The 25,786-nt window shown below is 46.4% G+C and overlaps 1 protein-coding gene across 7 annotated transcripts in view; it reads left to right on the top strand.

The window, feature by feature from the left end:
* Positions 1-25,786, top strand: part of SH3KBP1 (SH3 domain containing kinase binding protein 1) — a 341,920-nt gene that overhangs the window by 288,644 nt on the left and 27,490 nt on the right. For all 7 annotated transcript variants that reach the window (XM_070462384.1, XM_020914380.2, XM_020914383.2 and 4 more), the window contains 4 exons: positions 723-774; positions 3,446-3,526; positions 6,162-6,321; positions 20,331-20,416. In XM_070462384.1, the coding sequence (XP_070318485.1) occupies positions 723-774; positions 3,446-3,526; positions 6,162-6,321; positions 20,331-20,416 (379 nt within the window). The remainder of the gene's footprint in view (positions 1-722; positions 775-3,445; positions 3,527-6,161; positions 6,322-20,330; positions 20,417-25,786) is intronic.

Raw genomic sequence — 25,786 nt, 5'->3', positions numbered from 1 at the left:
TTCTGCCCTGGCTGGACTCTCAGCCCCAGGACATTTGCCAAGTCCGGCCTGACTGCCTCCCTCCTACAGCCAGTCCTGGGTGAGCCAGGAGATACCATTGATTGCATTGCTGCTCATCCCCCTCTAGAATGATAGGGCATGAGAGAAAAAGAAATACCAGCTGATAGGCAAAGAAACTCCATTCCAGTGTCCAGGGCATGACTGGTCTGTGGGGGACCTTTGCAGCCTTGAGGTGAAAAGGGGCAAAAGGCATAGAACCCTGCCCAGACGCAGGGGCCCCTCAGCCTGTGTTTTGTCGCAGGTCCCACAGCCAGAGCCCATCTAATTTAGAGCTATTCCCAGTGACTCCTTCTGAATTGCTTGGTTATTCAGCAGATTAAATCTTAATTGCAAATGCGGTTTCAGCGTAGGAGTACCATTGTGCTTGCTGATTTCAGGCCATTTTTGCTGAGCCGTGCTTTTCCAGAAGGCTGTTACAAATTTAGAAAGGGGGAAATGGTATTTCATTTGTCCATCAGAGCTTTGTTTTGCAGACTGGATTTATTTTAGTGTTTGTTTAAAGGTGCCAAAACCTGACATCCCTGGAGAGAGAATTGCTCAATTTTTTGGAGAGCTTCTCTGGACTGTCCAAGCTACATCTAGAAAACACTGTCTGTGGTCCTTATGTGAGAGACTGGGCTTGCCAACAATCTCATGTGGTATCATTTTCATTAACTTTTCAGAGACCCAAGAAGCCACCTCCTCCCTCGGCTCCCGTGATCAAGCAAGGGGCAGGTAATGTACCTCTCACTTCTGTCAACACACTATCTTTCTGTTTCTGTATGTTTATAGCATCCTGGGTAGAGCTCAAGAGCTTTAGATTCAAAGGCCACAGATGACCAAATTGGAAAGTAACGATTTGGTCTGGACAGGCAGGTTTTAAATACACTCCTGTTTTTCCTAAACAAGCAAATGTATCATTAAAATGTATCCCCAATACAGCAACAACAGCGACAGAATCTAGCTTTCAAAGAGAATGACTGGAAAGACTTTATTTTGGAATCAACCAGCTTTGTTTGCTTTTTTTAAAAAATTAAAATAAACCACTTTTGTGGCCAGAAGAACTAGTTGTGTGCTTTGCCCGTGTCTGCCTATTGAGGGTCAGCCTGGGAAGAACTGCTTCCCATGGGTCATGGCGTCTCTGTGCATGGATGGCAGTGCTGAATTTTCAGTTTCTGTCCTGTGTGGTTAACCAAAATTTGTACTTAACTTCACTTGCCCCCAACAACAAAAAAGTGTTTTTTTTCTAGCAATACTTTCCCTCATGACTCTTTTCTCATCTGGAAAAGAGTCCAATTAATTCACTCCTTCTGCGTGGTTCAGGTGTTAAGGTTGAATGATATAGGAAGACTTGACGTTGTTCAACACTTGGTAACTCATTGTACACTGACATCTCATACATAAAGATGAGTATTCCTAGTTCCCAAAAGAACTGCTCTTTAACATGGTTAGAAACACAGTTTAGGGAGAAATTCCTCCATGAATAGCTAGTTAAGTGGCATTTAAAAAAAATTAACTCAAACTGAAGAGCAGGGGTGTTTTTAATTCTATAGTTACAATAGTTCTAACATAGCATTTAAAGTATGAATACATTTCCCGATTGGTTTATTCAGCCCATTTGTTAGGAGTGATTTTTTTCTTCTGGCCCATCCTGTTGGGGGTAAAAATCAGCTTGACCTCACATTCCTTTCCCATTCCCTTTGGCATAGTTGAGAATTATAGAGATTAAGCCCCAAAATGGGATGTTAATTAAATCTCCTGCTCAGCCCCCATCCTTGTTTGTGTTGAGCAGTTTAATTTTGCCACCTAGTGGTTCTGGCTGAATAAATATTTTATTTTGCTGAGATGAAAGCAGGCTCTTGATTGGCTATTTTCTGAAGACCCTTTTTCCTAGACGCCTGAGTGCCAGGTTATGGAGACCAAGGAGGTGAGTTGAGTGGTCCCAGGCTCAGGTGGCCTGGAATGTCATTAGGGTTGGATTCTTCATGGCAATAGGACTGTCCATTCCTCCTGTGTCTCTCAGAATGGTACTGAACTTCATCAGCCTTAGGAGACCAGATTGTAGCATGGTAGGCAAATTCTTATCCTTTTAAAACAGTTCTACCAAAGGTTGTACTGGATCTCTAGGGTTAAAGCATGATTGGCATTTAATCTTCCTAGATGACTACTACCGTTTTTTTTTATCCTCCTGCATAATCTTGGATGCTGCTTTGTGACAGGGACATAGATATTCCTCTTTTCCTTCTCATCAAATTTCTTTGTGTTTGGTTATTTGACTATAAAAAAATCACATACAGAACGGATAGAAATCAGATCCAGTGTTTAATTTGTAGTGAGTCATTAAAGAGATTAGGTATAGTGTGTGTTTAGGGGACTCATTAAGTTCTTTTGGCTTCTTGTGCCGTGTGATTGAGATTTTAGTACCAAGCACCCATCTATAGGGTTGGTCATATAAGGGATTTGTCAATCACTCAAACAAGTCCATAAATCAGAGGAGTACTTGTGATGGGTTTCATGATTTAGCTATTTTCCAAGTGTTCTTATGAACCTGAGGGCACTGACGATGTGAAGACCCCAGGTGAGGGAGCAGCTACAGTCCATGTGCATGAAGAGGAAGTGTAAATTGTCACATTTGGGAAAATGTGGTACTTAAGGAATTCAGATGCAAAGGACCTAAGGAAAACCACCTATTTTTTCATTATATCCCACCACTTAAAGGTATGTTCAACAGGCCCAGACAACAGTTATAAAATAAGTCAGAGGGGTGTAATATACAGCACAAGGAATATAGTCAATATTTTAATAACATTATATGGGGTGTAGTGTATAAAAATATTAAATCACTGTGTTGTACACCTGAAACTATTGGATTGGCCAAAAGATTCATTGAAGTTTTTCCATAAGATATTACAGGAAAACCCAAATGAACTTTTTGTCCAACCCAATAATATAATATTGTAAGTTAACTAAACTTCAATTTAAAAAAGAATGCATGTTCTAGTTACCATTGCTGCATAACAAACCACTCCAAATTAGGTGGCATAAAACAATGATCGTCTTATGTCTGTGGATTTGTTTATTGATTTATACATATTCCCTACCCAGGCCACATGGTCTCTTGTGTCTACTTTGATGCCAAAGGAAGTCAGATTTAAACATCAATAAATAGTAGTGGTGTTCTTGTACATTAAGGATGTATAGGTAGGCAGAGTTAATAACATGTGGCAGAAGTGGCTTCTGCTCTGTTTTTAAGCAGCGTGTGTTTGCCAGATAACACCAGCCCTCAGATTAGGGGGCAAAAAAATCTGTTGACTTTGCTGTACCTGATAAATATTTTAAATGCTAGTGCGTCTAATAAATGAATAGGAAAACATTTGCTAATAATTGTTATCCTCCCCCTGCCCAGGTACCACTGAAAGAAAACATGAAATTAAAAAGATACCTCCTGAAAGACCAGAAACACTTCCAAACAGAACAGAAGAGAAAGGTATGAAATCATGTCTTCATTGGCACTTCCAGAACAGCAGGGGACAGAGCTGTCTGTCACAGGGCTACTCCAGATTACCCACAGAATTTTCTTTTTCTTTGGAATATGGTGATTATGGTTTTGTCTTGATCGCTTTTAAATTTCCTGTGTCTAAGGAAATAGGAGAGAGGGTGATTGTGGTGCTTCTTTGGGCCAGCATTTCTCACCAAATGAAAAACACCCAGCCTAGTCATTTAACACATTGGAGCTCTTTCATCCCAGTCTTCTTGCAGTTACTGCCTTCCCCACACCAGTAGCAACCCAAAATCAGGATGCTGAGTGTAAGTCCCCAGAGGGCACAGATGTACCTGCCACGTTTTCTGGCTAGCTTAGTGCCCCAGGTGCTCATTACCTGCTGATGAGTGAGTATGGCTTAGAGAAATTCCCATCCAGACAAATGAAAGCTGTCAGTCATTGCTGGGCTTTTGACTCTGGCTACTGTATTATAGACACATGTCCCTGGTCAGGAATGTTGAGGATGGGGTTGGCATGGCCAAACTGGGAGAAGCAGCCCAGTGCCCACAGCCCCCTTAAGGGGGTCAAAAATGATCATTTTCAGGGAAGTACCCTAACCTGCATCACACAGTCAGTTTTATGGCTGGGTTTGACTTCTACAGCCTGAGTGTCCCTCCCAAAGAAATCTGCATGCTGTGGAAGGACTGATTTTATTAGGTGTCTCAAATTTGATTGATCACACATTTTATGGGGAAAGTGTTAAGTTATTAACAGGAGGCAGAGCAAATTCCATTTTAAAAAGCAGTTATTTGTAAGTCACAAGAGAAATGCTGAATTAATGCACACAATTATTTTGAGGTGCTCCTGGGTGGCCTCATGAAGCTTTACTGTGAAATGTAATATTTTATATCAGTGTGCCACAAGTTTTACCAACACTGCAAGTTCTTAAGAAGTTATACATCTTTCTTTCAGAGTGAAGAGTTAAAACTTGAGTTGTAGAAACTCACTGTGAAGGCCAGGTCTGCATCACAGATCAATGAAAATACGCATCATCCGAATAGCTCTTTGATAGAAGTGTGCATGTTGTGACAGCTAAACACTGCCTCTGTCCTCATAGAGGACATGTGGCTGGTTTTGGGCTTCTCGCCAGGCTCTGTGTTGAGGACACTGCCTGCTCTGTTCCATGCTGACTAGCATATGGCCTTGGCTTACGTGTGAACAGCCACCCTCGTTGGCTGGCCAAATGACCACACACTTCTGCTTCCTTCCCCTCTCATGATGCCTTGCTCTAGGCCGCAGTGGGTCAGGGTGCAGACGCTCTGGTCAAAAACAACAGGGAAGCTGGTGAACCAGCCCCACCTTGAGACTCGACCTCCCTAGTAGGTGGGCATGAACCCTCTCTTCTATTCGTTCTGTAGGCTGCCGGAGCACCCGTCGCTCCCAGCAGGTAGAATCTCCGCTCCTTTGTATTTTAGCAAAGCCCTTCTTCCTCTGGTCCCTGCGGACCAGGAAGAGAGTTCCTAGCAATCCAGGATGGAGCACATTCCCTTACTGAACTCTTGTGGGGCTGAGCACAGTGATGTCTGTATCATACCTGATGGGCTTTTTAAAGCTTTGCCAGTTGTCCACATCATCCAAACAACATGAGTTTGTGTCTGCAAGTAACACGTGTTCAGGGTTCTAGCTTCCGTGTGGACATAGCAATGCTGCTGATCCCCCAACGGGCAGATCCCTGAAGCCCCGTCTTTACAGAGAAGCATGTGGGTGCATGCTCTTCATAGGATGCACAGGGCAAGGTGAATCTGGGACAGAATACACAAAGCTGCCACCAAACCCTGCCCAGTTTGGCTGTAACTTCATTCTAATAGCTATGAAGCCCCAAACCCCTCAGAAACTGATTACCTATGAAGTCCCAGTTTACCTTGCAAGGTGAAACTGTGCACAGAGAGAATCCAGACTCTGTCGTTGTTTTCTGAAATGCTCCCCTGTTATTGGCTCCTGGCACTCTACCCAGGCTGACCTGGGAGGAGACAGGCCTTTTTCCTCCCCACACCCAACAGGTCCCCTGGTCATTGACCAAACCCATCAGCCATTTACTAGGTGCATGTTCAGTGCCAGGCCCCATGCAGGTCCTAGACAGGTGACCAAATGTGGGCCCTGCCCTTGGGGGCTGGCAGCCTACTGGCTGGGCCAAGCATACAGACACCCAGAAAGTATTCAAGTGGAGCTTGTTTATAAAGGGCTGTCCCTCATGGCTCAGGAAAGGGAGTAGTAGGAAAGTGTGCCTCTGAGGGTGGGTCCAGCTGTTGAGAAGGGAACATGATGGTGCAACATTTCAGCCTGGGAAAATGTGAGTAGGCCCAATGAAGTGTGAGTGGGAGTTTTCCAAGGCTGGGCAGGGACCGGGAGGACCCTCGGGCAGAGGAACCAGCATGAGTAAAGGTGAGCAGTGACCTGTGATTCTCTAGGACTTTTTCTAACTTGACCAAGAACAGATGATGCTCTTTGCTTCCATCCTCACCTTGGCACACAGCATCAGTGATTTTTCTTTTTTTAAAGCAAGAAGCACACAGTCTCCAATACTGTCCCTTACATGAGTTCTCTCTGTCTTCCTTATGCTTCCTTAAACAATGACTTAAAGAAAGACCAGAGAGAGAGCCAAAACTGGATTTACAGAAGCCTTCTGTTCCTGCCATACCGCCCAAAAAGCCACGGCCACCCAAGACCAATTCTCTCAGCAGACCAGGCGCGCTACCCCCGAGGAGGCCAGAGCGGCCTGTGGGTCCCCTGACCCACACCAGGTACTGCACTGCTCTTGATGCCGAGGGTGGGAGTGGGGTGGGGCAATCAAAGGACACTGGACTGCTGTGCTCAGGCGGAAGTGGGAGCGAGGTTGGGAGGTGCAGCCTGGGTTTCAGGATTACGGATGAGAATCCAGGTCCTGGCATCTTGGCCCTGCTCACGTGTGGGAATTCCCCTCTGCACCCTTAGAGCAAGGCCAGCTGCCCTTCAGACCGGAAGTGCTAGGGGTGGCCTGGCTGCCTTCACCCCTGGAGGTCATCTCACTGGCTGCTCCATCCCTGAGCCTCTCCCTGCTCTGTGGCACCTCCCTCCACACTCCCAGGCTCCCTCTGCCCTTGCCTACACAGCCATATTGTGGGCCCCAGGACCTCGTCTAGCAAAGATTGTCTTAGTGTCTGTCTGTGGACTGTGAGACCCTCAAAGGCAAGGGGCATGCTTCATTCAGGCATGAGTTCTAAGACGGGCCCGGCAAAACTCAGATGTGTTCTGCTGCTGACTACTAGTGATATGATGAGATCAGAGCTGGACATTGTGCCTTCCAGACCTGAGATGCCTACCACAAGGAACAAGGGAGTGTTGCATTCTCTCCACAAGTTCATTCCTGGAACTTTCTTCTGTTACTTGCGTATTCTACATGTTGATGTGATATACTGGAGCAAGTCGGTGGCTTAGAGTTCTTTATGTGGACCTGTCAACACATGGTCACTCACCAAATTTTTGTTCTTGTGAGCTAAGTTTGCACGTGGAGAATCTCGCAGGGCTTCGGTGCCCTTGTGCTGGAGTCAGGCAGGCTTCCGGGCTCATGTCATGGGAAGAGGGGGAGCCTCAGCAGGTCACTGCCCCTCACCCCTCACTCTCCCTGTCTGTAGATTACGGGGATCTTGGAACACATTTGAAAGGATGGAAGGATATAATTCCCAAGTATGTAGCCCTAGGGCTGTAAATCAGTTTCACTTCCATTGTCATATTTATGATTGTGTATCAAACTGGAACAAAAATAGCTCACTTTACATTTTAGAAAAAAGGTTCAATTGTTGTGAAATACACGTAACACATGATTATCTCAGGTGTGTGAGTCCATTGGAGGAGCGGCTGGCTCACCCATGACATTTGGCAGGTGTCCCCCGAGGTCCAGTCAAACAACTGCCCCCTATGATGGCCTGGGGGGAAACTAATGGGACCAGGGCCACTGTTGAGTTGGTCAGGCTCCTACGTGTTGTGTCCTTTTCTGCCGACTGACATGCACACCATGAGGCCACTTGACAGCCACAGTGACCTGAGCAAGGGCTGCTTCAGTAGCGTGGTTGGCCCAGGGCTCGCACTTCAGAAGGAAAAGGTTATGTGAACGTTAAGTGCTTCTGAAGAGAATATGCACTCCACACCCAGGGACGGTGGAACAGCAGAGGTCATACATCACTTTGTGGTGGTGAAAGGAGAACAGAAGCCACGCTCTGCCAAATTCTTACAGCCTTCTAGGGACCACAGGCATTTCAATGAAGTCAATAACAATTTCCAGAATATTCCTGCCAATCTCTAATGATCTCATCTGAAGAGAAGTACACAATTCCAGTAGCTTCTGCACCTTCAAAGGTTGCTCTCAATTGTCTTGTTAGGAGATAGGTGTGGGCCTTGTGAGCCATCAATTAGACCTGCAGGGAAAGTGGGCCTGAATGCTAATTACCAGTCCTCTGGGCTCACAGAGGCCCCACTTCCCTGCTGCCTCTGCTTAGCTCTTCTCTCCCTCCTAGCTCTTGCAACCTCTAGTTGTGGGTCAGAAGGACGAGCCACTGAGGAAGATGCATGAGAGAGGTTTAGACAGAGGCTGGTGGGAAGCGTAGCTTTTGTTCACATCATGTGTGAGGTCTGAGCAGCCTGGGAGAGAGTGGATGGGCAGCCCCCGACCTTCCAAACCCACAGGGCGCTGGGTTGCAGAAAGGAGGGAGCAGGAAGCAACCCCAGGCTTCCTTCCTGCCAGCCCCAGGAGGTGACAGAGCCAGACAAGGAGGACCTGGTACCTGCTCTGGCCCCATGCTCAGCCAGTTGGAGGGAGAACAGTGCCTGCTCCCACTTGGTGGTTCTCATACTTGAGTGTGCATCAGGGTCACCTGGAGAACTTGTTCAGACACATTTCTGGGTGCCACCCACAGATGTGGTTGGTCTAGGAGAGGTCTGGGAATTGACATCCCTAACAAACTCCCTGGTGATGCTGTGCTGCCAGCCCACATCCACACTGTGAGAACCTCTGATCTACATTCTCCTGGGTTTTTGATGGTGCCTCCGTCCTCCCCTGATGCCTCTCATGCACCCATTAGTGCTCCCCAGCTGCCCAGTTAGCATGCCCCTCTTCTGGAAGCCTTCCCTCATCCCTCACAGTTGCTCTCTCCTCGAAACGCCTGACACCCCATGTGGAGCCTGGTGCAGGGCCCCATGCTCTGCCACTTGGGATGTTCACACCCCCAGACTCCTTCCCCAGATTTAAAGCGGATCAAGAGTGTGTTTTGTCATCTCCACATGCTTTACAGGGCTGAGCATATGGTAGTGGCTCATTTAATACACTTGTTGAATGCCCTGGTTCTGAAAAAGGGGGGAGGTGCCAGTGCTTTCATTTTGTTCATTTTGGCTCTCCTGTAGAAGCTCCGTAGCGCTCATGTCTGATGTTCCAGGTCACCTTGCATGCCATGGATTTCAACATAACAAAATTTAAGAAGATTGAAGAAAGGCTTACTATTTCTCAGTATCTCACACACTTCATATTTTTTGCTAAGCAGTTATGTTAGACAACCAACCCATACTGGTTTATGAACTTGTCTTGCTCTGCCAAATGAGTTGACTCAGGGATGTTCATGTCAAGTAGTTTTGTGTTGGCAGTCCTCCAGAGAAGGGGTATTGTCTGCTGTGCAAACCCAAATCCTTGCTGGGATTTACCTGACGGGATGGGTGGACGGGCGGATGGGTGAACACATGGATGCACAATCACCATTTGCTGTTCTTACTGAGAACGAGGCATGAAGCGTTGCCTGCCACTCCAGCTGCAGTGTCTTGGCTTAGCTGCTTCTTACCCGCCAGAAAGCTTGCCACCAAATGTGGCTTCCAGAAGAGATCAATTTCCTTCTATTTAAACAGGAACTAGCACCGTTTAGAAAAAGGAAGACATAAGTTCAGTAAGAAAGGACTCATTTTTAGATGCTTTCACTTAACAGAAATGGACTGAGGGACGTCTGTGTACCAGATCACGGGCTTCAGGAATCTCATCTAAGGGAACTAGGACACCAGCGTGATTTGGAGTCCATCTGAGCAAGTAGCAGCATGCCATTAACATACTTACTTCTAAACAGTAAATGTAGGTATAAATGTAACAGAAAAAAGAGACTTTAAAAAAAACCAATAACAGAGTTAATTTACAAATTGAATGATGGTAGGAGATCCCCCTGGGTCCTAAGTGCCTCCTTTGTTTGAAAGTCTGTGCTTTGGGGCTGTGGCAGTTATTATCTCACAGCATGAAAAGGGTGTCTGCTAGTCACATCCAGCCCACCATGTAACTAAGGCAGTCATCCAAAGAGCACTCTGCCTACATCTATCTTCATACCTGAAACAAGCCTACTTACTTTTTTTGATATTTGATCATCAAGATGTTTCAAATGACAGAGTATACCTAAACTTTTTTGTATGTGTGTTGTATACACACAGATGAACTTGTGATATTATACATCTCATAATGTGTAGTGTCGATTTAATAAAGATAGGGTCAGAAACCCCCATGAGAAGAGGTCTTGAACTTAGGAGAAGGGACCAAAAGGAAAAAAAAAAAAGCTGGAAAGAAGCAGACTGTCCTGAGCTCTAGCAGTCTCTTGCAGGGGGAGGCAGTGAGCCAGAAACCTGAGCAGCAGAGCAGGTGTGTGCCTTCAAAAGAAAATAAACCCCAGAGGGAAAGAGGTAGACGCAGGCTGGATAGACCAGAACAGCTTTGTTAATCTTCCAAACACAGACACCCCAAGTTGTAATAACCCTTCATTTTCTTCCCAAAGAACAGGCAAGTGCGAGCAAGACCTTTAGTCCACATTGCCAGGGAGCTATGCTGGTTGTCTGGGGCAGCACAGGGGCTGGGGGGCTGGAACTTGAGTGATAGGGGCTCTGGGATGGAGGGAAAGGAAGTGAAGCCAAAAGAAGTAAGAGTCAGTGAGGTGATCAGGGATAGAGTGGGAGCTGGAAGTGGGGAAAGTTTATGGTCAGAGGTACTAGAGACGCTGGTCAGAAAGAGGAGATTGGTGTTCACAACTTCAGAGGCGGAGTGTGTCTGAAGATGGACATATCCACAGAGGGGAGGGCCCTAGATGTGGGTGACTGAGGGTGAATAAAGGTTGTGAGTGCCGAAGGGACCAGGGGAAGGAGCCGGGGGGATGGATCACCCACATGGCTGTCAGAGGCTCAGGAAGATGGCAAGAGCTGAAGTGAGATGAGGCTGATGTTCTCAAAGCCAGTATCCTCCCAGGTAGATATCAGTGCATTCTGGGAGCTGATGACAGTCAGTCATGAGGAAGTTTCAGTAGTCAGAGTGGTAGCAGGCAATTAAGTCAAGAGGTGTTAGGTGGATGGAGTTGGTTACTGTGGCTCAAGCACCACAGAAGGCGCTGTCCCCTGGCTTCAGATGTGGAAGCCTGTGTCAGAGGAGGAATCTCAGTGAGAAGACTGGCAGTTGGGTCTTGGACACCAGGCTGTGGGCATGAGGCCTAGTGATTTCCCAGACCTGTGCTTCTTGGAAATGGTCTATTCCTTTAGGTCTTAAATACACCAGATGCCTTTTCCATGAAAGGCTGAAGGCTATGTGGAGTCTCCTGGAACAGGGATCAGGTGTGAGGGACCGTGGAATTGTACATTTTTTCCTCATAATGAAGAGGGAGCCCTGAATATCAGAGAAACCCTAGGAGATTAGTGACTGTTGAGTCCTGAGACATTTTAGCTTGAGACAAAGATTAAGTAAACATTTATATGCCAAATATCAACTAAGTGCTTAGGGAAGGGCAGATGTCTCTCTGGAGACCAACTTGCCCACACAGAAGTTAATCTTTCTTTAGATTTATGCAGGCATCCCAGGCTGCTTCAAGCCCCTCAAGATACAAACTAGCCCAAAGTAAGCCGGTCTAGTGGTTCTATGACTTGTGTGGTCCCCATGCCCACCAAAAGAACGCATCTAAAAAAAGACCTTTGCTCTTATTAGCTCTAAGATAATCAATCATTTTAAAAAAAAAGAGGGAAAGAAAGCTAGCCAGAGTGTACCCAAATGTTCCCCTAAGCAGGCATGTAGAATGTGCACTCAGGTGGTCAGGCCACCGTTTTGTTTGGATAGCTTGAGTATTCTAAACATCTTTTCAGAGATTCCTAGGGATGTGGCATATGATGCTTGAATGTCTCCCTTCTTCTCTACAAGTCAGGACCAAGATATGTCTTTGGAGAATTCAGGAGAGATCTTGTCTAGAAATTACAGAGGTAGGTGTCATTGGCTCGTAGACAGTAGTTACAGGCATGGAATGGCTATAATCATTCCAGGAGATTACAGAGAAGAGGAGGAGAGGGTACAGACAGCAGTGGGGAAAATTGTTACTTATAGGGTGGAGGAAGGATGAAGAGCTGTGGGAAAGGGCAGGTGGGCGGTGTGGCCATGGAAGCTAGGAGAAGGGAGGGTGGACTGGCTACTGGCCAGCGGGTCTCACACTTGAATATGCGTCTCCATCACCTGCAGGCTTGTTAAAACACAGGTCGCTGCTCCCCAAGGTTATAATTTAGGAGATCTGGGTTCAGGCCTGAGAATTTGTATTTCTAGCAAGTTCCTGGGGCTGCTGCTGCCACTGGTGTGCCACGCCCACCATGAAAACTGCTACCAAAGTGAGAGCTGGGGAGACTGAAAGGCACTCATGGTCTTTGGTCACTAGTTGGCCCTTAGTGATTCCAGTCAAGCTGATTCTGTACAATAGTTGGGGGTGAGAGACAAACTCGGGTTGAGTTGAAGAAATAACAAATGGGCAACTGAGCGCATGTAGACTTGTCTTGTGAGAAACTCAGCTATGTGGGAAAGATGAAAAATGGGTGCTAGATATGAACTCAGTGATAAGAGAGGAATGTGTGTGTCATTATTCATTTCAGAAATGTATCAAGTGCCTCCCCTTGACCAGGTCTTCTTCGGGGTGGTAGTTAACTCTGGTGACCAGGCCAGACCTTCTTCCTGCTCACCCACTGCTTACTAGGCTTTGGAGCCAGGCCCCCAGGGTCAGAAGCCCACCCCTCTGCTTCTTTACCCTGTGACTTTGGGCACAGTAGCCACCTCCTGAGTCTCCATTTCCACCACCACTCCCAGGGCACCTAGCTCCTCAGCTGGTACTTGTGAGGCCCTCAGTCTGTCTTTTTTCCTCACTCAGAGAGCTCAGTGGGTGACCTTATTCAGAGAGGGGTTGCCATATGGTGATAAGCAGATCAGGCTTGGTAGCCCTGAGGGAATGGGGAAATAGGGACACCCTCAAGACTGCACAACAAGGGGTCTCCAGGGAGTGGAAGCAGAGGGAAGGCTGGGGCCCAAGGGAGGGCGGGTGATGTATGGAGCACAAGAATCCTACAGGACACTGGAGAAACACCTGGTCATCATGTAGAAATGTCTGTGCAGTATTTGCTGGCCTCATTTCATTTGTATGTATAACTCTCTCCATACATCTTTCTACCCTCACAAAGAATGAATTTTATTCCCTGCAGCGAGATCCAGCAGTAGTGATGGTTTAGCCTTAGCCCAGACTGAGCCACATTGATTTTCCTGCCAGTGATGGCCAGAGGCAGGCAAGGAATCAGTAGCAGATAGTGGCACCCTGCATGGGCACAGTACTATGTGGTTCATGTAATGCTTTTCCCATGGGCTGTTTCTTTGAACACTCTTCCTCCTGGTGACACCCACCCCCAGACTCTTCTCAGAGTTGCTTGATGATGAGAACCCCCTCTTCCAGACATCTGAAAAGCCCCTTGCCCCTCTGAGATACCTGGCTGTGGGTCTGCAGATGAGGGTTGTGGGTGTCATTGTTTTTTGGCCTCAGGGGCTATGGGGCTCATCATGCCCTGGATGGACTCTAGACGGAGGCCTGTTTCCACACACACTTGCAGAGTCAGCACAGAGAACAGAAATGTGGAGGAGAATTGAGCAGGCAGTGTCCCATCATCTTCCAAAGTGTCTTCACCAACTATAAATAGCCGAGCCTCTCTGTGCTCACCCAAACAGAGACATGGTGCAAGGGGAGAGCTGCCAGGAAAACCACTCTGGTCCCCGCTTCTTGCACCCCTGGCCTCGCTGCTGCCACCATTGTGTCCTTTTCTGAAGGAAAGATTCAACCTCCCCAGGCAGGAATGGCCCAGGAAGGGCCATTATCACTGCTTTTTTTGTGAGAGAAATAGCTCTAGAAGCATCAAACATGTGCATTTTGATTATTACTGCCCCAAGGGTGGTGGGTAAAGATAGGGCTGGGTGTCAGAAAGCTTCTATCTAGTTTCAATGTGGCCACCAATTAACTGCATGATCTCAGGCTCATAGCTCCTGGCCTTAGAGCACAGCTCCCTTGTCTGTAAGAAAATGAGGGATTGAGCTGGGTGGTCTCTACCCAGTTTTCATAATCAGAGACTAAGTCTGAGATGTTATGAGCAGGCAGCCTGGAAAGCAGGGGAGAGCATTCACTTCCTCTGACCTTGCATCCTCAGTGCATGGTTGGACCAAGTCAAAGGAGGTGAGCAATAAGATAGGGTGATTTTGCATCAGAAGGGGCTGATAAAACAAGGTTGCGGGGTTGGAGCAAGAGAGAAGAGAGAGAATCTGCAGTCGTTTCTCTAGCAACTTCCCATCTGCCATCTGTCATCATCCCTGTAAGTGGCTAGACTCCCAGGCAGGATCCATCACTGACTCAGTGGACATGAGTTTGAGCAAACTCCGAGAGACAGTGAAGGACAGGGAGGCCTGGCATGCTGCAGTCCATGGGGTCGCAAAGAGTCGAACATGACTTAGCAACTGAACAATAACCTAGGCAGGATGAAAGCTGGGGGAAAAAATCAAAGATTGAAGGGGTGCCCCTCATTGATTTTCTGAGAACAGGGGATGAGGATTTTCTGCTTCTTTTTTCTTTCCTTTCTTCCCCAGCCTTTTTTTTTTTTTTTTTTTTTACCCCCTGTAACAATTTTTAGACAGTTAAAACTCAAGCATTTACATGATAGTAATAGATCCTGCTGAGGGTCCAGAGGTGAGACTGACAAAAAGATTCATCATCTGGACTTGGAGTCTTTCGCTTGGTAGGAATAAGTAGACTCACTGTTTCCCTTCACCCCCACTCCCCTCTAGAAGAGTTGTGGGGTCTTTTGGGTGGATTTTAGCTGCTGCTGTTAGTGCTGCTGTTCATTCATTTATTTATCGTACTTGTTTGCTTGCCTCGGCCTCCTGTGCACTTCAGCATCTTTCCCAGGCCACATGTCTTGGCTTAACTGTCCCAACTTGGGCTAAATTGGGCCAGGTCACTGGCTGAGCTCATGTTCTCAGGGGATGCGCATGGCGCGTCTTCCACATTTTCAACTGTTCATGTGCCCCATCTCACGTCTCAGATCTGAGGGGGAAGAGGAGGCCCCTCTGGGTTCGGGCATGTGATTTTTGTTTATTATTAGCACTTTTTAACTCGGGAAGCAAAGGCGATGTCCCCAGCTGGCAGTGAGCTGCAGTGACACAGGCAACCAGGCCTCCACCCTGCTGCATGGTCTCCAGGACCAGCAGGCTGAGTGAAGCAGCTCTGAGAAGTGGTCAAGAGCTTGGGCTCCAGAGTCAGAGTTAGTAGGTTCAAATCCAGATGCCACCACTCTACTAGTTTTATAACCTTTTGTCAGCAAGTGACTTCCTCTCACTGAGCCTGTTTCCTGCTCTATATAATGAAAAGAAGTGCTGCCCAGGTGGGCTTCTCCGGAAAGCAGCCTCTGTGGCAGTGTTTAGAACGCAAGATACATGTAGGGGTCAGTGCCTGTCGGGAGAGAGAAGGAAGCCATGTTGGGCAGAGGGAGAAAAGTTATGATGCTGCCTTACCAAAGCTTCGGCCAAGTCCATGGAGTTTTGGGACTAAAATGAGCCCTCCGACTTGTCCGATGTTCAGCTGAAATGACTAAGACTTTTTTATTAATTTTTTTTAACACCAGAAGCATTTTGTATTAGGGTCTAGCCAATTAACAATGTTGTGATAGTTTCAGGTGAAAAGCAAAGGGACTCAGCCATATGTATACATGTATCCATTCTCCCCCAAAACCCCCTCTGAAATGGCTGAGGCTTTTATACCGTGAGGCGTGGGCTGCCCTGGAGAGGCCGAAGGGGGCTCCCTGCAGCTGAGGTGGTCCCTGGAGGGGCTGGCACCTCTCCTAGCAGTGGGGGCAACCCACTTCACAGAAGGGGGCTCTGGGTGGTGCAGCTCTCTGTCTGCCACACAGAGGAGATTCTTCAAGGGACAGCTGGGGTGGTTGAATCTCACATGGAAGGATCTCATCTTCATGCCTGGTTCATGGTAGGCAGTCAGTCAAGTGTGGTACTGCTGTCAGTTCTCCAGGATTGTGGGTTCCACTTACTCCTGCTGGATGTCCTTGGGCTGGTCAGCCCATTCCCTGCCATTTCAGGTTCCTGGCCAGCAAAGCATGGAGACTCTTGGTTGCTAGTTGCCTACCCAAGTCACGTGTTTTAAGTATCCATAATCAAATCTGCTAAAGAAATACAAGAAAAATAACATTTAGTTTAAAAATCAGAGTTGAATGAGGGTCACATTCTGACATCATTGGCTATGTGGGGATATGCCTGCTTTCTTCTATTTTCTCCTTTTATTTAATAGCCATGGGCATAGAAACTCACCATAAAAAAAAATCCTCATGGGAGCTAGTAAACTACAAAAGGATGAGCTCTTTCCTCTTTTGTTGAATTTAGTAACTTCCTTTTTGCCAAAATGGTACCCATGTGTTGGGTAGACTGTAGGAGAACAGGGACCCTGGAGGGCTGCAGCCTCATTGGGTGTCAGCTGCTCCAAACATGTGCTTTGGAGAATTTCAGAAATTCTGCTATTTTTCAGAAGTGAAATTCATTAGCTTTGTTGTAAGCATCTATAAATACAGTGAAAGGCATTTACAAATAGACATTGTAAAACGCTTCCACACCCACAGTCTGAACACTGTCAAAACACCAGCTGCAGCTTCCCTACTTGGAAGGATCAGAACCTTTTTTAAACTACACCTACTGTGTTTTCAAAATAGGCTTGCTTCTGGCCCTGTGTAGAAGATAATTTCAGCTGAAAGCCTGTGTCTGCTCTTGGCATGAGGGATCAGAGCTCATTTAGAGATGGGGGTGTCCCAGTCTCCTTCCTGTCAGAATATGGTGGGCACTTTAGAATCTGGGGAGGGGTAACTCACGGGTGCTGTTTCCTATCTATTTCTTTAGGCGGGCGCTTCTCATAACCTGGCCCTGTCAGTGTAGGCTTTGTAACTCCACTATGCACCCACCCCCACCACAACTGGTTCCCAGGTGAGTTCCAGGTGTGGTCACAGGGGATCACAGAGGTCACTGGATCAGGGAGATCCTTAAAGGAGAGTTTGTAGGCAGGGGCCAAGCAGTCTTGTCTTTTACCTGGATGATACTATTGGGGAGAAATGGGAGCAAACAGAAGCTGCCTAAATTGTACGCATCTCTTTTATTGAATGTGAACTTTAAAAAAAAAAGAGTGAACTTTCAAAGGAAGGAAAAATTCACCTATAGGCTTATCCTAGAGACAACTGCTATTAACATTTCAAACTGTTTCTTGCCCATCTTTTTCGTATGTATGACTCGGTTTGTTTTCCATCGCTTTTACATAGGTGTGATCATACTGAATGTCGTACAACTTTGTGTCTTTTGGGGAAAAGTGTGATTCTTATAAATACATAATGCATTCCCATTTCAGGAAAAAAAAAGGCAAATGTTCATTCATTCCACAAGTATCTTTGAGCTCCTGCCATATACCAGGTGCTGGGCTGGTGCTAGAAATCACCCATCAGACTCGCCAGGAATAGCCACTGTAAATACATGTTCTTCTCGCCTTAAAAAAAATCCCTCTTCCTAATATATCAGAAGGGCATGTGGGTGCCTATGAAGTAAGGTGTATGTCAATTTTAACTTGTGCTTTTTAGTTGACATTGTAACATAAGCATTTGTCCCTGTTGCCATGAACTGTTTATGCATATCATTTTAATGGTTATATCAAAGTCCATCAAATATAGTTTTTCAACTGTTCCCCTATTTATGAAAAATTCCAGTTCTTTTCAGTTTTTCTATATTACAGATAATGCTATGAGAAACATCTTGATCCAAAAAACCCATTTGGGTATTTCAGACTATCTCTTTAGCATAGACCCCCAGATGAATGTTTCAAATGCTATGAATATATATCCCATTCTGAAAAATTACTTCTTTTTACCCTGCCCTGGTCCCCAAAGGCTTGGAGGTAACTTTTGAAAATGTATATAAAAGAATAAAATAGTTAAAAGGGTGACAATAAAGTGGAAATGAGGGCAGATAAGTAATACAGCCCAAGATCAGATGAGCACAGCAATGCACATAGAGTGCTCTAGGGCCCCTCGAGAGAGAGAGGCTCACGTTGAACTGGAAGCTTCCATGTGTCAAACCAAAGAGGGAAATGGTAGCTACAAGATTCACAGTTCCCAAAATGCACGAATAAGCCACGTGTTCAGAAGCAGCTGAGTTGTTCTGAGATACGCGTGGTTCACTGATGTGCATAGTTCCTCTCACCACCTGCACCTCCAACACCCCCACCTCTGCCCTGATGGTCTCTGCAGTGTCACCTCCAATCATCTTCCCCTTTGGCCAAAAGAAAAAAAGGCTAGTGGAATTAACTGGACCTTCCTTGCCTGAGTGACATCTCTCCCTGGACAGAACATGTGCTCTCGTTAAGTTTTAGTCCTTGGTCTGTTCCCAAAGGACAGTTAGCTGGCTGTGAGCATGACTTGAGTGTAGTCCATGAATCGGGAAGATGACAGCCCCAAATCATTCCAGCTCCATAGCTACCAATTAATAAGATTAAGAACATTCAAGAATTTTTAAAAATGAAAGTGCTTTCTTACTAAGAGTAAGAAATGCATTTCTAAAGCATTTCGTTCAGAAGGTCACATTCAAATTAGCAAATGCAGGAGCCCTGCCAGTAAAGTGTTTGGAAATAAATGTCCTCAATCCTGCCACTCCAGTGGGCTCCGCGTTTGTCCAGACGAGTGTGCTTGTGGGGCCTGGGCTTCAGGAGCCGGGGACCGGGGGGTTACCTGTGGCAGCTCGGCCCAGGGCCCCCCAGCCTGGGGTTGAGGCGAGGCAGTGTCCTGCTGCTCTCACACAGTCCGCAAGTTGTCTTTCCTCTTGGTGGGGACCAAGCCACCTAGCCCAGCCCTGGTCCCCTGGAGTTCTCACATCTGCTCATCTGGCAAGGGCGCTTGAGGTTGAGAGTCAGTCTGGTTCATCTGGGAGCTGAGGGAAGCTGACCTCTTTCTCCTGGGCCTTCTCCACTGTCAGAAGGATATGCGTGTCTTGCTGAATGCCATCCCCATCACCTCTTCTTGAGTAAGGAACCCAGAAGGCTGCCTCTTACCTCCAGGTTCATGGGTCGCCAGCTTCAGCCTTCTTCTGTCCCCATTGCCTCCAGGACACACTGAACCCTGTGGAACTCAGCCCAACACCATCTGACCTTTGCCAGCCTTTGTCCTTTCACTGCTCTCTGGGGACCTCCTGAGGCTCCCTGGCTACTCTGGGCCCTCCCAGATGCCTTGGGCCCTTGCTCTATCACGTCCTTTCTCCCTTTTCCACTAAAGCCCAACTATAAGGCCACCTTCTCTGTGTGCCTGTGGCCTGCCTACAGGTATCTATCCTGACCCGGTTCTTGATTCCCCAAAGACTGAGATGCCCCTGTATCTTACTCAGCCTATGCCATGTGTGCTCGGGGCTCTCTGTCTGTCTCTTTCCCCCATTTAGACCATGAGACACCCCCTAGAGTGGGTACCTCCTGGCTTGGCCCTCTGATTACCAAGTACCTATTACTCAATAGCCATCAGTGTTGTGGGTATTTGACAAATGCTCCTGGAGTGAATCTGTTACTTGTGTAGTTTGGCTGCATAGTGACCACGGGGGCTGTGACAAAAGTCTCTTGCTTTAAGAGCAAAGATCTGCCTGTTTCACTTGCCATCACAGACCTTGGATAATCTAGTTCATGGCTCATCTCCCTGAAAGGGTCCCCAGAACTGCCCATTTTGGGGGGACTTGGAGGAATCTTTTGCCCGTGCATGAGTGGCCTGTTCCTCTCATCATCTTGGAGGCCTGTCCCCATCCTCCTAATGGGCTGCTCCTAGCCCACATACAGAGGGAAGTCTCTCGTGTCCCGACGGGCCTGGGGGCACCCACCCAACAGCTGTCTCATTTTACGGGTCCCCACCCCAGCACCAGCCTTCAGGCTGCCAGATCTCAACTTGACACCTTGTGCCTGTCAACAGCCTGGCTGATGCCTCAGCTCCAGGCCAGAAACCCTTTTTCTCAAGGTTAAAAGTAGCCGACCTTTGACAAGCAGCACTGGCTAAATTCCTGGCTCCTTAAAAGGGAAGCTCCTGGTTATCGTTCACTGGTGCTTATTTGGCCATGGGGAGGGAGCAGGCGCTACGTCGCTCCCTGTGGGCCAGCAGCAGGATTTGTGGCTGAAGGTGCCTTGCTGAACACTTGTTATTAAAATAGCCATCTTTGAAGATGTGTGCCGGAGAGGAGGGCTTTCAGTGTATCGGCTGTTTTGCACCAAGTCCCACGTGGTTGGACAGCTTGTCAGCTCCCACTGGCCCCCTTACAGTAAACAGTGCGACCCACCCCAGGCGCCACATACCCCTTAAATTGTGTGCAAGAAAGCTGACAAAATGATGAAGACACATGCCAGTTATTAAAAGACTTGTGTCTTTAATGTAGGGGTGACGGTGCCAAGATCGACTTGGTGGGCAGCTCGATACCTGGCATGCTGGACAAGGACCTCTCAGACCGCAGCAATGACATTGGTGAGTAAGGAGAGCATTCTCCATTCTCTTTGCAAAACTTGAAAGGAACTGCAGAGTGTGGTTTGCCCCTTCCAGAGGCCTGATGTCAACTAACACAACCATTTAAATGTGAAGCTTACAGCCCTCGGTCAGTTTTGATGTTGCAGTTTTATAAAGAAGGGACATGAGGATGGTTTTCACATTAAAACAGAATGCCTGGGATTTTTACTCTTCCCGACCTTAGGAGAAATTCCTTGCGAGGTCTAATGAAAAGAAATGATGAATAAACCTTTTGGAGAAGTGGGCATTAGCATTTATATTCATATTTTCCAGCAATTTATGTATTTAGTGTAAAAAGGTGGATGGGTGGACATGCCATGTGGCAGAATTCACTGTAGACACAGCACTAAGTGTTTTGACTTTGAGTTAAAAATGAGCTTTGGTACAGTAATTGCCACTTAGTTTGGAACATGAGTTTTCCCAAGGTCAAGATCCCATCATGTGACAAATGGGAAGGTAGCTGGAGCCTGTGGGTAAACAAGTCCGAGGGCTTTGGGGGGTGGGGGCGGGTTGTGCATGGGTGGAGTGTGGTCAAGTGCATGCTGGTTGAGGCCACTGTTTGGGTGATAGCCCTTTGAAGAAGTCTGGGTTCAGGGACTACATTTCTTTCATCTTTACATCTTTATTTGTACCCATCATGGCCAGAAGTATACATTTTGGAATTAGCCTTTTATAAGTGAAATTTTTTATTTTGAAATAGAGGTTCACACACAATTGTAAGAAACAGTGAAGAGAGATCCACATACCCTTTGCCCAGTGTCTTCCAGTGGTAACATCTTATGAAACTAGAGTGCATAGTTACAGCAGGATATTGACATTAACACAGCCCACTGGACTCTTCAGTTATAGCAGTGCTTGTATGTGTTTAGTTCTCTGCACTTAGGTCACATGTGTAAGTTTATATATCCACCACCAGAGTCAAGATGCAGAACATTTCTATCACCTCTAGGATCCCTCGTGTGGCCTTTTTATAACTATTAATACTAAGCATACCTTCCACTCCTCTTCCCTTCCCTAAGCTCTGGCAGCCACTATCAGGGATTGATTTGAGGTGGAAGGTTCTAGCATGATTTGCATCGGCTGCTCAATTTAGAAACAAACGGCTGACAGCAGGCCTTGTAAGAGGTACTGGGGCGCCTGTCATGAGCAATCTCATCACCTGGGGTTACTCTTTTTGGGGTGCTGTTTTATTCTGAACTTACTAATTGAACTGCATCTTTGCAACTGCTGACCTTCAGTCTGGTCCGGTCTTATGACAGCCTGGGAGTACAATATGTTGTTGTGACCATAAACACCACAAGTACTTGCCCTGGTTTCAGAAACTCTTTTACATCCTCTCTTAGCCTTTGAGAAGCCTGGTCAGGAAGTGTGACCAGGAGCTTCTGACAGCTTGGGCTGATGCAACAATAATAGCAACGCTGGCCTGCTGCAGCTTTGGACCTGGTTAAAGGGCAGAAAAGAGCAGAGCAGCTATTGGCTGTGAACGAGAAGGAATCATCAGAATGAGCATGATTAAGTTCTGGCTTCACTGCTATCGTTCAGCCTTTGGGCCCTGTGCTAAGGCCAGCTGGCCCATTGGCAAAGTGGCAGTGAGGGTCCTGTGGGGCGCCCCCAGGAAAGGAGGCGTCACCCACGTCCAGGATGCACAGGGCTGTGCCCTGCTGTGAAGGGCATTGGCCCCTGAGTCTTGTTTCCTTTGGGTCTGGAGATGGCTAAGGTGGCTGTCACAAAAATAAGAATCCTAGGATTTTCAGTTTGATGATCTAGTTTGAAAATACTGGGGCATTGATGGAGGCAGCTTAGCCTATGGAAACTTTTCATACTGTGTATGGATCAGGGAGCCCAGAAAGAGATGCTGAGGTTTGGTTCACTCTCATTTTGCCAAGAAGATATTAATCCCGGAAGACTAATTCCTCAAGCTAATAATTTAATGTATATATTATTTGCATTGCCAGAAATAATGATTGGCAGCCTTGTCAACAACCACTAAATACTTGAATACCTACTCTTCAAGTGCAAGGTTCAATAGATGCCAGGGCCCTTGTACACAGGCCCCACTTTCCAGGGACTTTGGGTCTGTTGTGGCCCCCAAGACAGCAAATGGGAAGTGTCACACTGACTATGCTAACTGAGTGGTAGAAAGTAATACTGATCAGAGTTTGGGCTGCTCCGTGGTGTCCAGGATGTCAGGGCAGGCTCTACAAAGTGGGACAGACTGACCTGGATCTGGAAGTTAGATTTTCTTCGGTCAAGGTAGAGGCGGGCAGGAAAGTCACATGGGGAGTGCTGATCCTGGGCATCAGTCAGCCTGGCGCAAAGCAAGGTGCTGACCCAGAAATGGAAGTCAGGGCTACTCTGAATTTGGGAGGGATGGATTTGTCATTTTTCTACAGGCAGTGGGAGCCATGGATGGTTGACACTGAAGTGACATGATCAAGTCTAAAAATCAGATAGTAACTTACGGAGCTTTGTGGAACCCATCAAATGAAGGGTAGGTGGGTGTCTGGGAGTCAGATTTGTTGATAGTTTACCTGAGAGGTAGTGAGAGAGAGCCAGAGGCGAACTGCTCACAGGAGGATTGGAAAGAAGGGGGGTAGCTGTGGAGCAGCAGTGAGAGAGAATGATCACTGGTCCTCTGGAGCAGATCAATTTGGGAGTGGGGAGGAGGAGGGACTTATTTGTTAGCTCTGAGGTTTTTTAGGGTTGGGAGACTGACTGAGGCAGGGAAGTGAATTGGATTGGAACAAACATATCTGGAGGAGAAACTGGTGTGAGGTAAACGTGATGAATTTAGGCATGTTGACACTGAGATGTGGTCAGACATCCCGCATCAGTGCTCCATGTGGACTGAAGGTGGAGGTTGAGGCCAGAGAAGTGGACAGGGATTTCAGTGGAGATTAGAACCTTCCAGGAGACGAGAAGGCAAGGCTTGGCACCTGCGGACCTGGGTTTGAGTGCTGTTGACTGTGCTGCTTCCTGGCTCGGTGACCTTCTGTAATTTACACCAACTCTCTGAGATTCAACTTGCTTTCTCTGTAAAGACTACTACTGTTTTTCTCAGCTTCTCCACCTTGTCTTCCAGAATTATGTAAAATCACTTGATGAGCTGTCAAAAGGCAGAGATGCTTATTTTTCATGTTGTTTGCTTAAAAGTGATAGTCAGGAAAATAAGTAAAATCCTTACCATGCGAAAAGACAAAGAAGGACCTAGAACTGAGGACTAAACTAGTGCAAAGCCCACACCTAAGGGAAAAGTGGGCTCTTACAGCATCACCAGGGCCAGTGAAGGAGAGGACTTTAAGCAGTGTCTTAGGTCCAAATCCAGAAACATTCTTTGCAGGTGGGTCTGTCAAGATTAGGACATTGCCAAGGAGCTGGCTCTCTTCCGGGCTGCTTTTGTATATCTGCTTTTGTAGCATCAGTTCATTGCTTTGAATCAAGAAGGAAATTATCTGTACCAGAATGTTTTGTTAGTGATTCAGACAATTGAAGCTGTCCAAATGTGGGACACAGTGAAATCACAGAATACAGCCTTAAAACCAATTAGAAATCATTGTTGGTAGCTATAAATAAATCTGTGTTTCCTCTTAATAAAGCTATAATTTTAAATTATTATAATATTAAATTAGAGAACGTGGCTTTTTCAGATCTCATGTGGGCAGCTACCAGCATCTGTCTGCCCAAGATAATTGAGAATGAAGTCAGTTGGTCCAAAGCTGACTTGTTGATGTCAGTTTGAGATATTGTTTGTATCAAACTGTGTGGCCATATTTCAAGTAACATAATAGGAATACATGGATGAGCTCCAAACAGGCCTGTGCATGAATAGAAAGGAAAATTAAATTGTCCAGTTTTCTCTTGCTGATGGAAGAATCTCTGTTCCGATTGAATGGGAGATTATAGGCCGTGAAGTCAAGTGCCATAACATTTACTTTTATTATGCAGTATATTGTAGTTCCCATGGCATGGTGGGATTTCTTGTTACACTTCAATGCTACAGAGATTTTCTGTTCCTCTCCCACTAAAGCACATAGCAACGGGCCTCCAGGTGTGAAGCAGCCTGGGAACTAAGCCATCTAGTTGCAATTAATTGACTTCAAAAAAAGCCTCTCTCATTCCTCCTCAGTTGCTTGACTTCTTTGTTTTCACTCTTGTTTTCCATTCTATTCAAATCTCATCACACTTTTCCCACTTTGGTCTCTTTACATGGACACCATCCCCTGTTCCCTTGAGGAAGCTGATTTCCCCTGTATTTTTTTCAGTGGACCCACAGTTTTCTTAAATTGAGGCCCACTCGGGCATTGACACAAATACAGGTATGGAATAGAATCATCACAAAGTGTTTGGGAAGCCTAGGAGTGCTTTCTTGAAATCTTTTATAGTAGAACATGCCTTTATAATCTTTTTGATTCTTTTTTGAGGTACAATTTGTGATAGTTTCTTCCAAGTAAAATAGCTGTGTGTATAATGTCCTAGTATTAGAATCATTCCTCCAGGGCAGTGAAGAGCGTATGCTCGCTCTCTTCATTTCCCTCTGCTGTCATCCTGAGGTTACAGTGGTGAACTCATAGCCATGGGAGTGAGCAAAGGAGAGGAGAAAAGGAGTTAATAGTCACTGGATACCTACTAGACACTTGGTGTATTTTATATATTTTTCATCATCATCAACCCTGTGAGGGAGGTGTAATGTCTTATTTTACAAGGAAGGGGCAGGGACTAAAGAAAGTCAAGTGACTTGGGAAAGGTTAACTGGCTGGTAAATAGCAGATTTGGATTTGAACCTAGTTCCCCCTGACCCATAGAGCCCAAATTTTCCTGTGTATGCAGTTGGTCTGTATCAGCAGTTACCAATTCTTCTCCCCAGGGGACATTTGGCAATGTCTGGAGACATTTATGCTTATTACAATATGGTGGGAGTGGACATGCTACTGGCATCTAGTGAGTGGAGACCAGGGATGCTGTTAAACGTTCCACAGTGCACAGGGCAACCTCCACAGCAAAGACCAATCTAGTGCCAGCGTCAATAGCACCACAGTTGAGAAAGCCAGGTGGTGAGTTGGGAACAGCTGAGCCAAGGACAGTGTCCCCTCAGTTGAGTGCAGCCTTGTAGTCCTGGAATGGCTCATCTGGTTTCCTGAGATTCTTTATAAAACGTAGTATGAAAGTGGTTTCAGAGCTTTTGGCAGCTGGTGAGTTTAGATGCAAAAAATTAAATATATTTAAGTTATTCACCTAAGCATGGACCAAGGAAGTTGCCACAACCTTTGAGAAGACACTCATCCTCTTTCTCCTTGCCCTATAAAAAAAATAATTTGCATTTAATTTTCATAT

Source organism: Odocoileus virginianus, unplaced genomic scaffold, assembly GCF_023699985.2.
Source record: "Odocoileus virginianus isolate 20LAN1187 ecotype Illinois unplaced genomic scaffold, Ovbor_1.2 Unplaced_Scaffold_4, whole genome shotgun sequence".
Classification (NCBI taxonomy): domain Eukaryota; kingdom Metazoa; phylum Chordata; class Mammalia; order Artiodactyla; family Cervidae; genus Odocoileus; species Odocoileus virginianus.
This window is presented reverse-complemented; position numbering and strand designations above follow the sequence as displayed.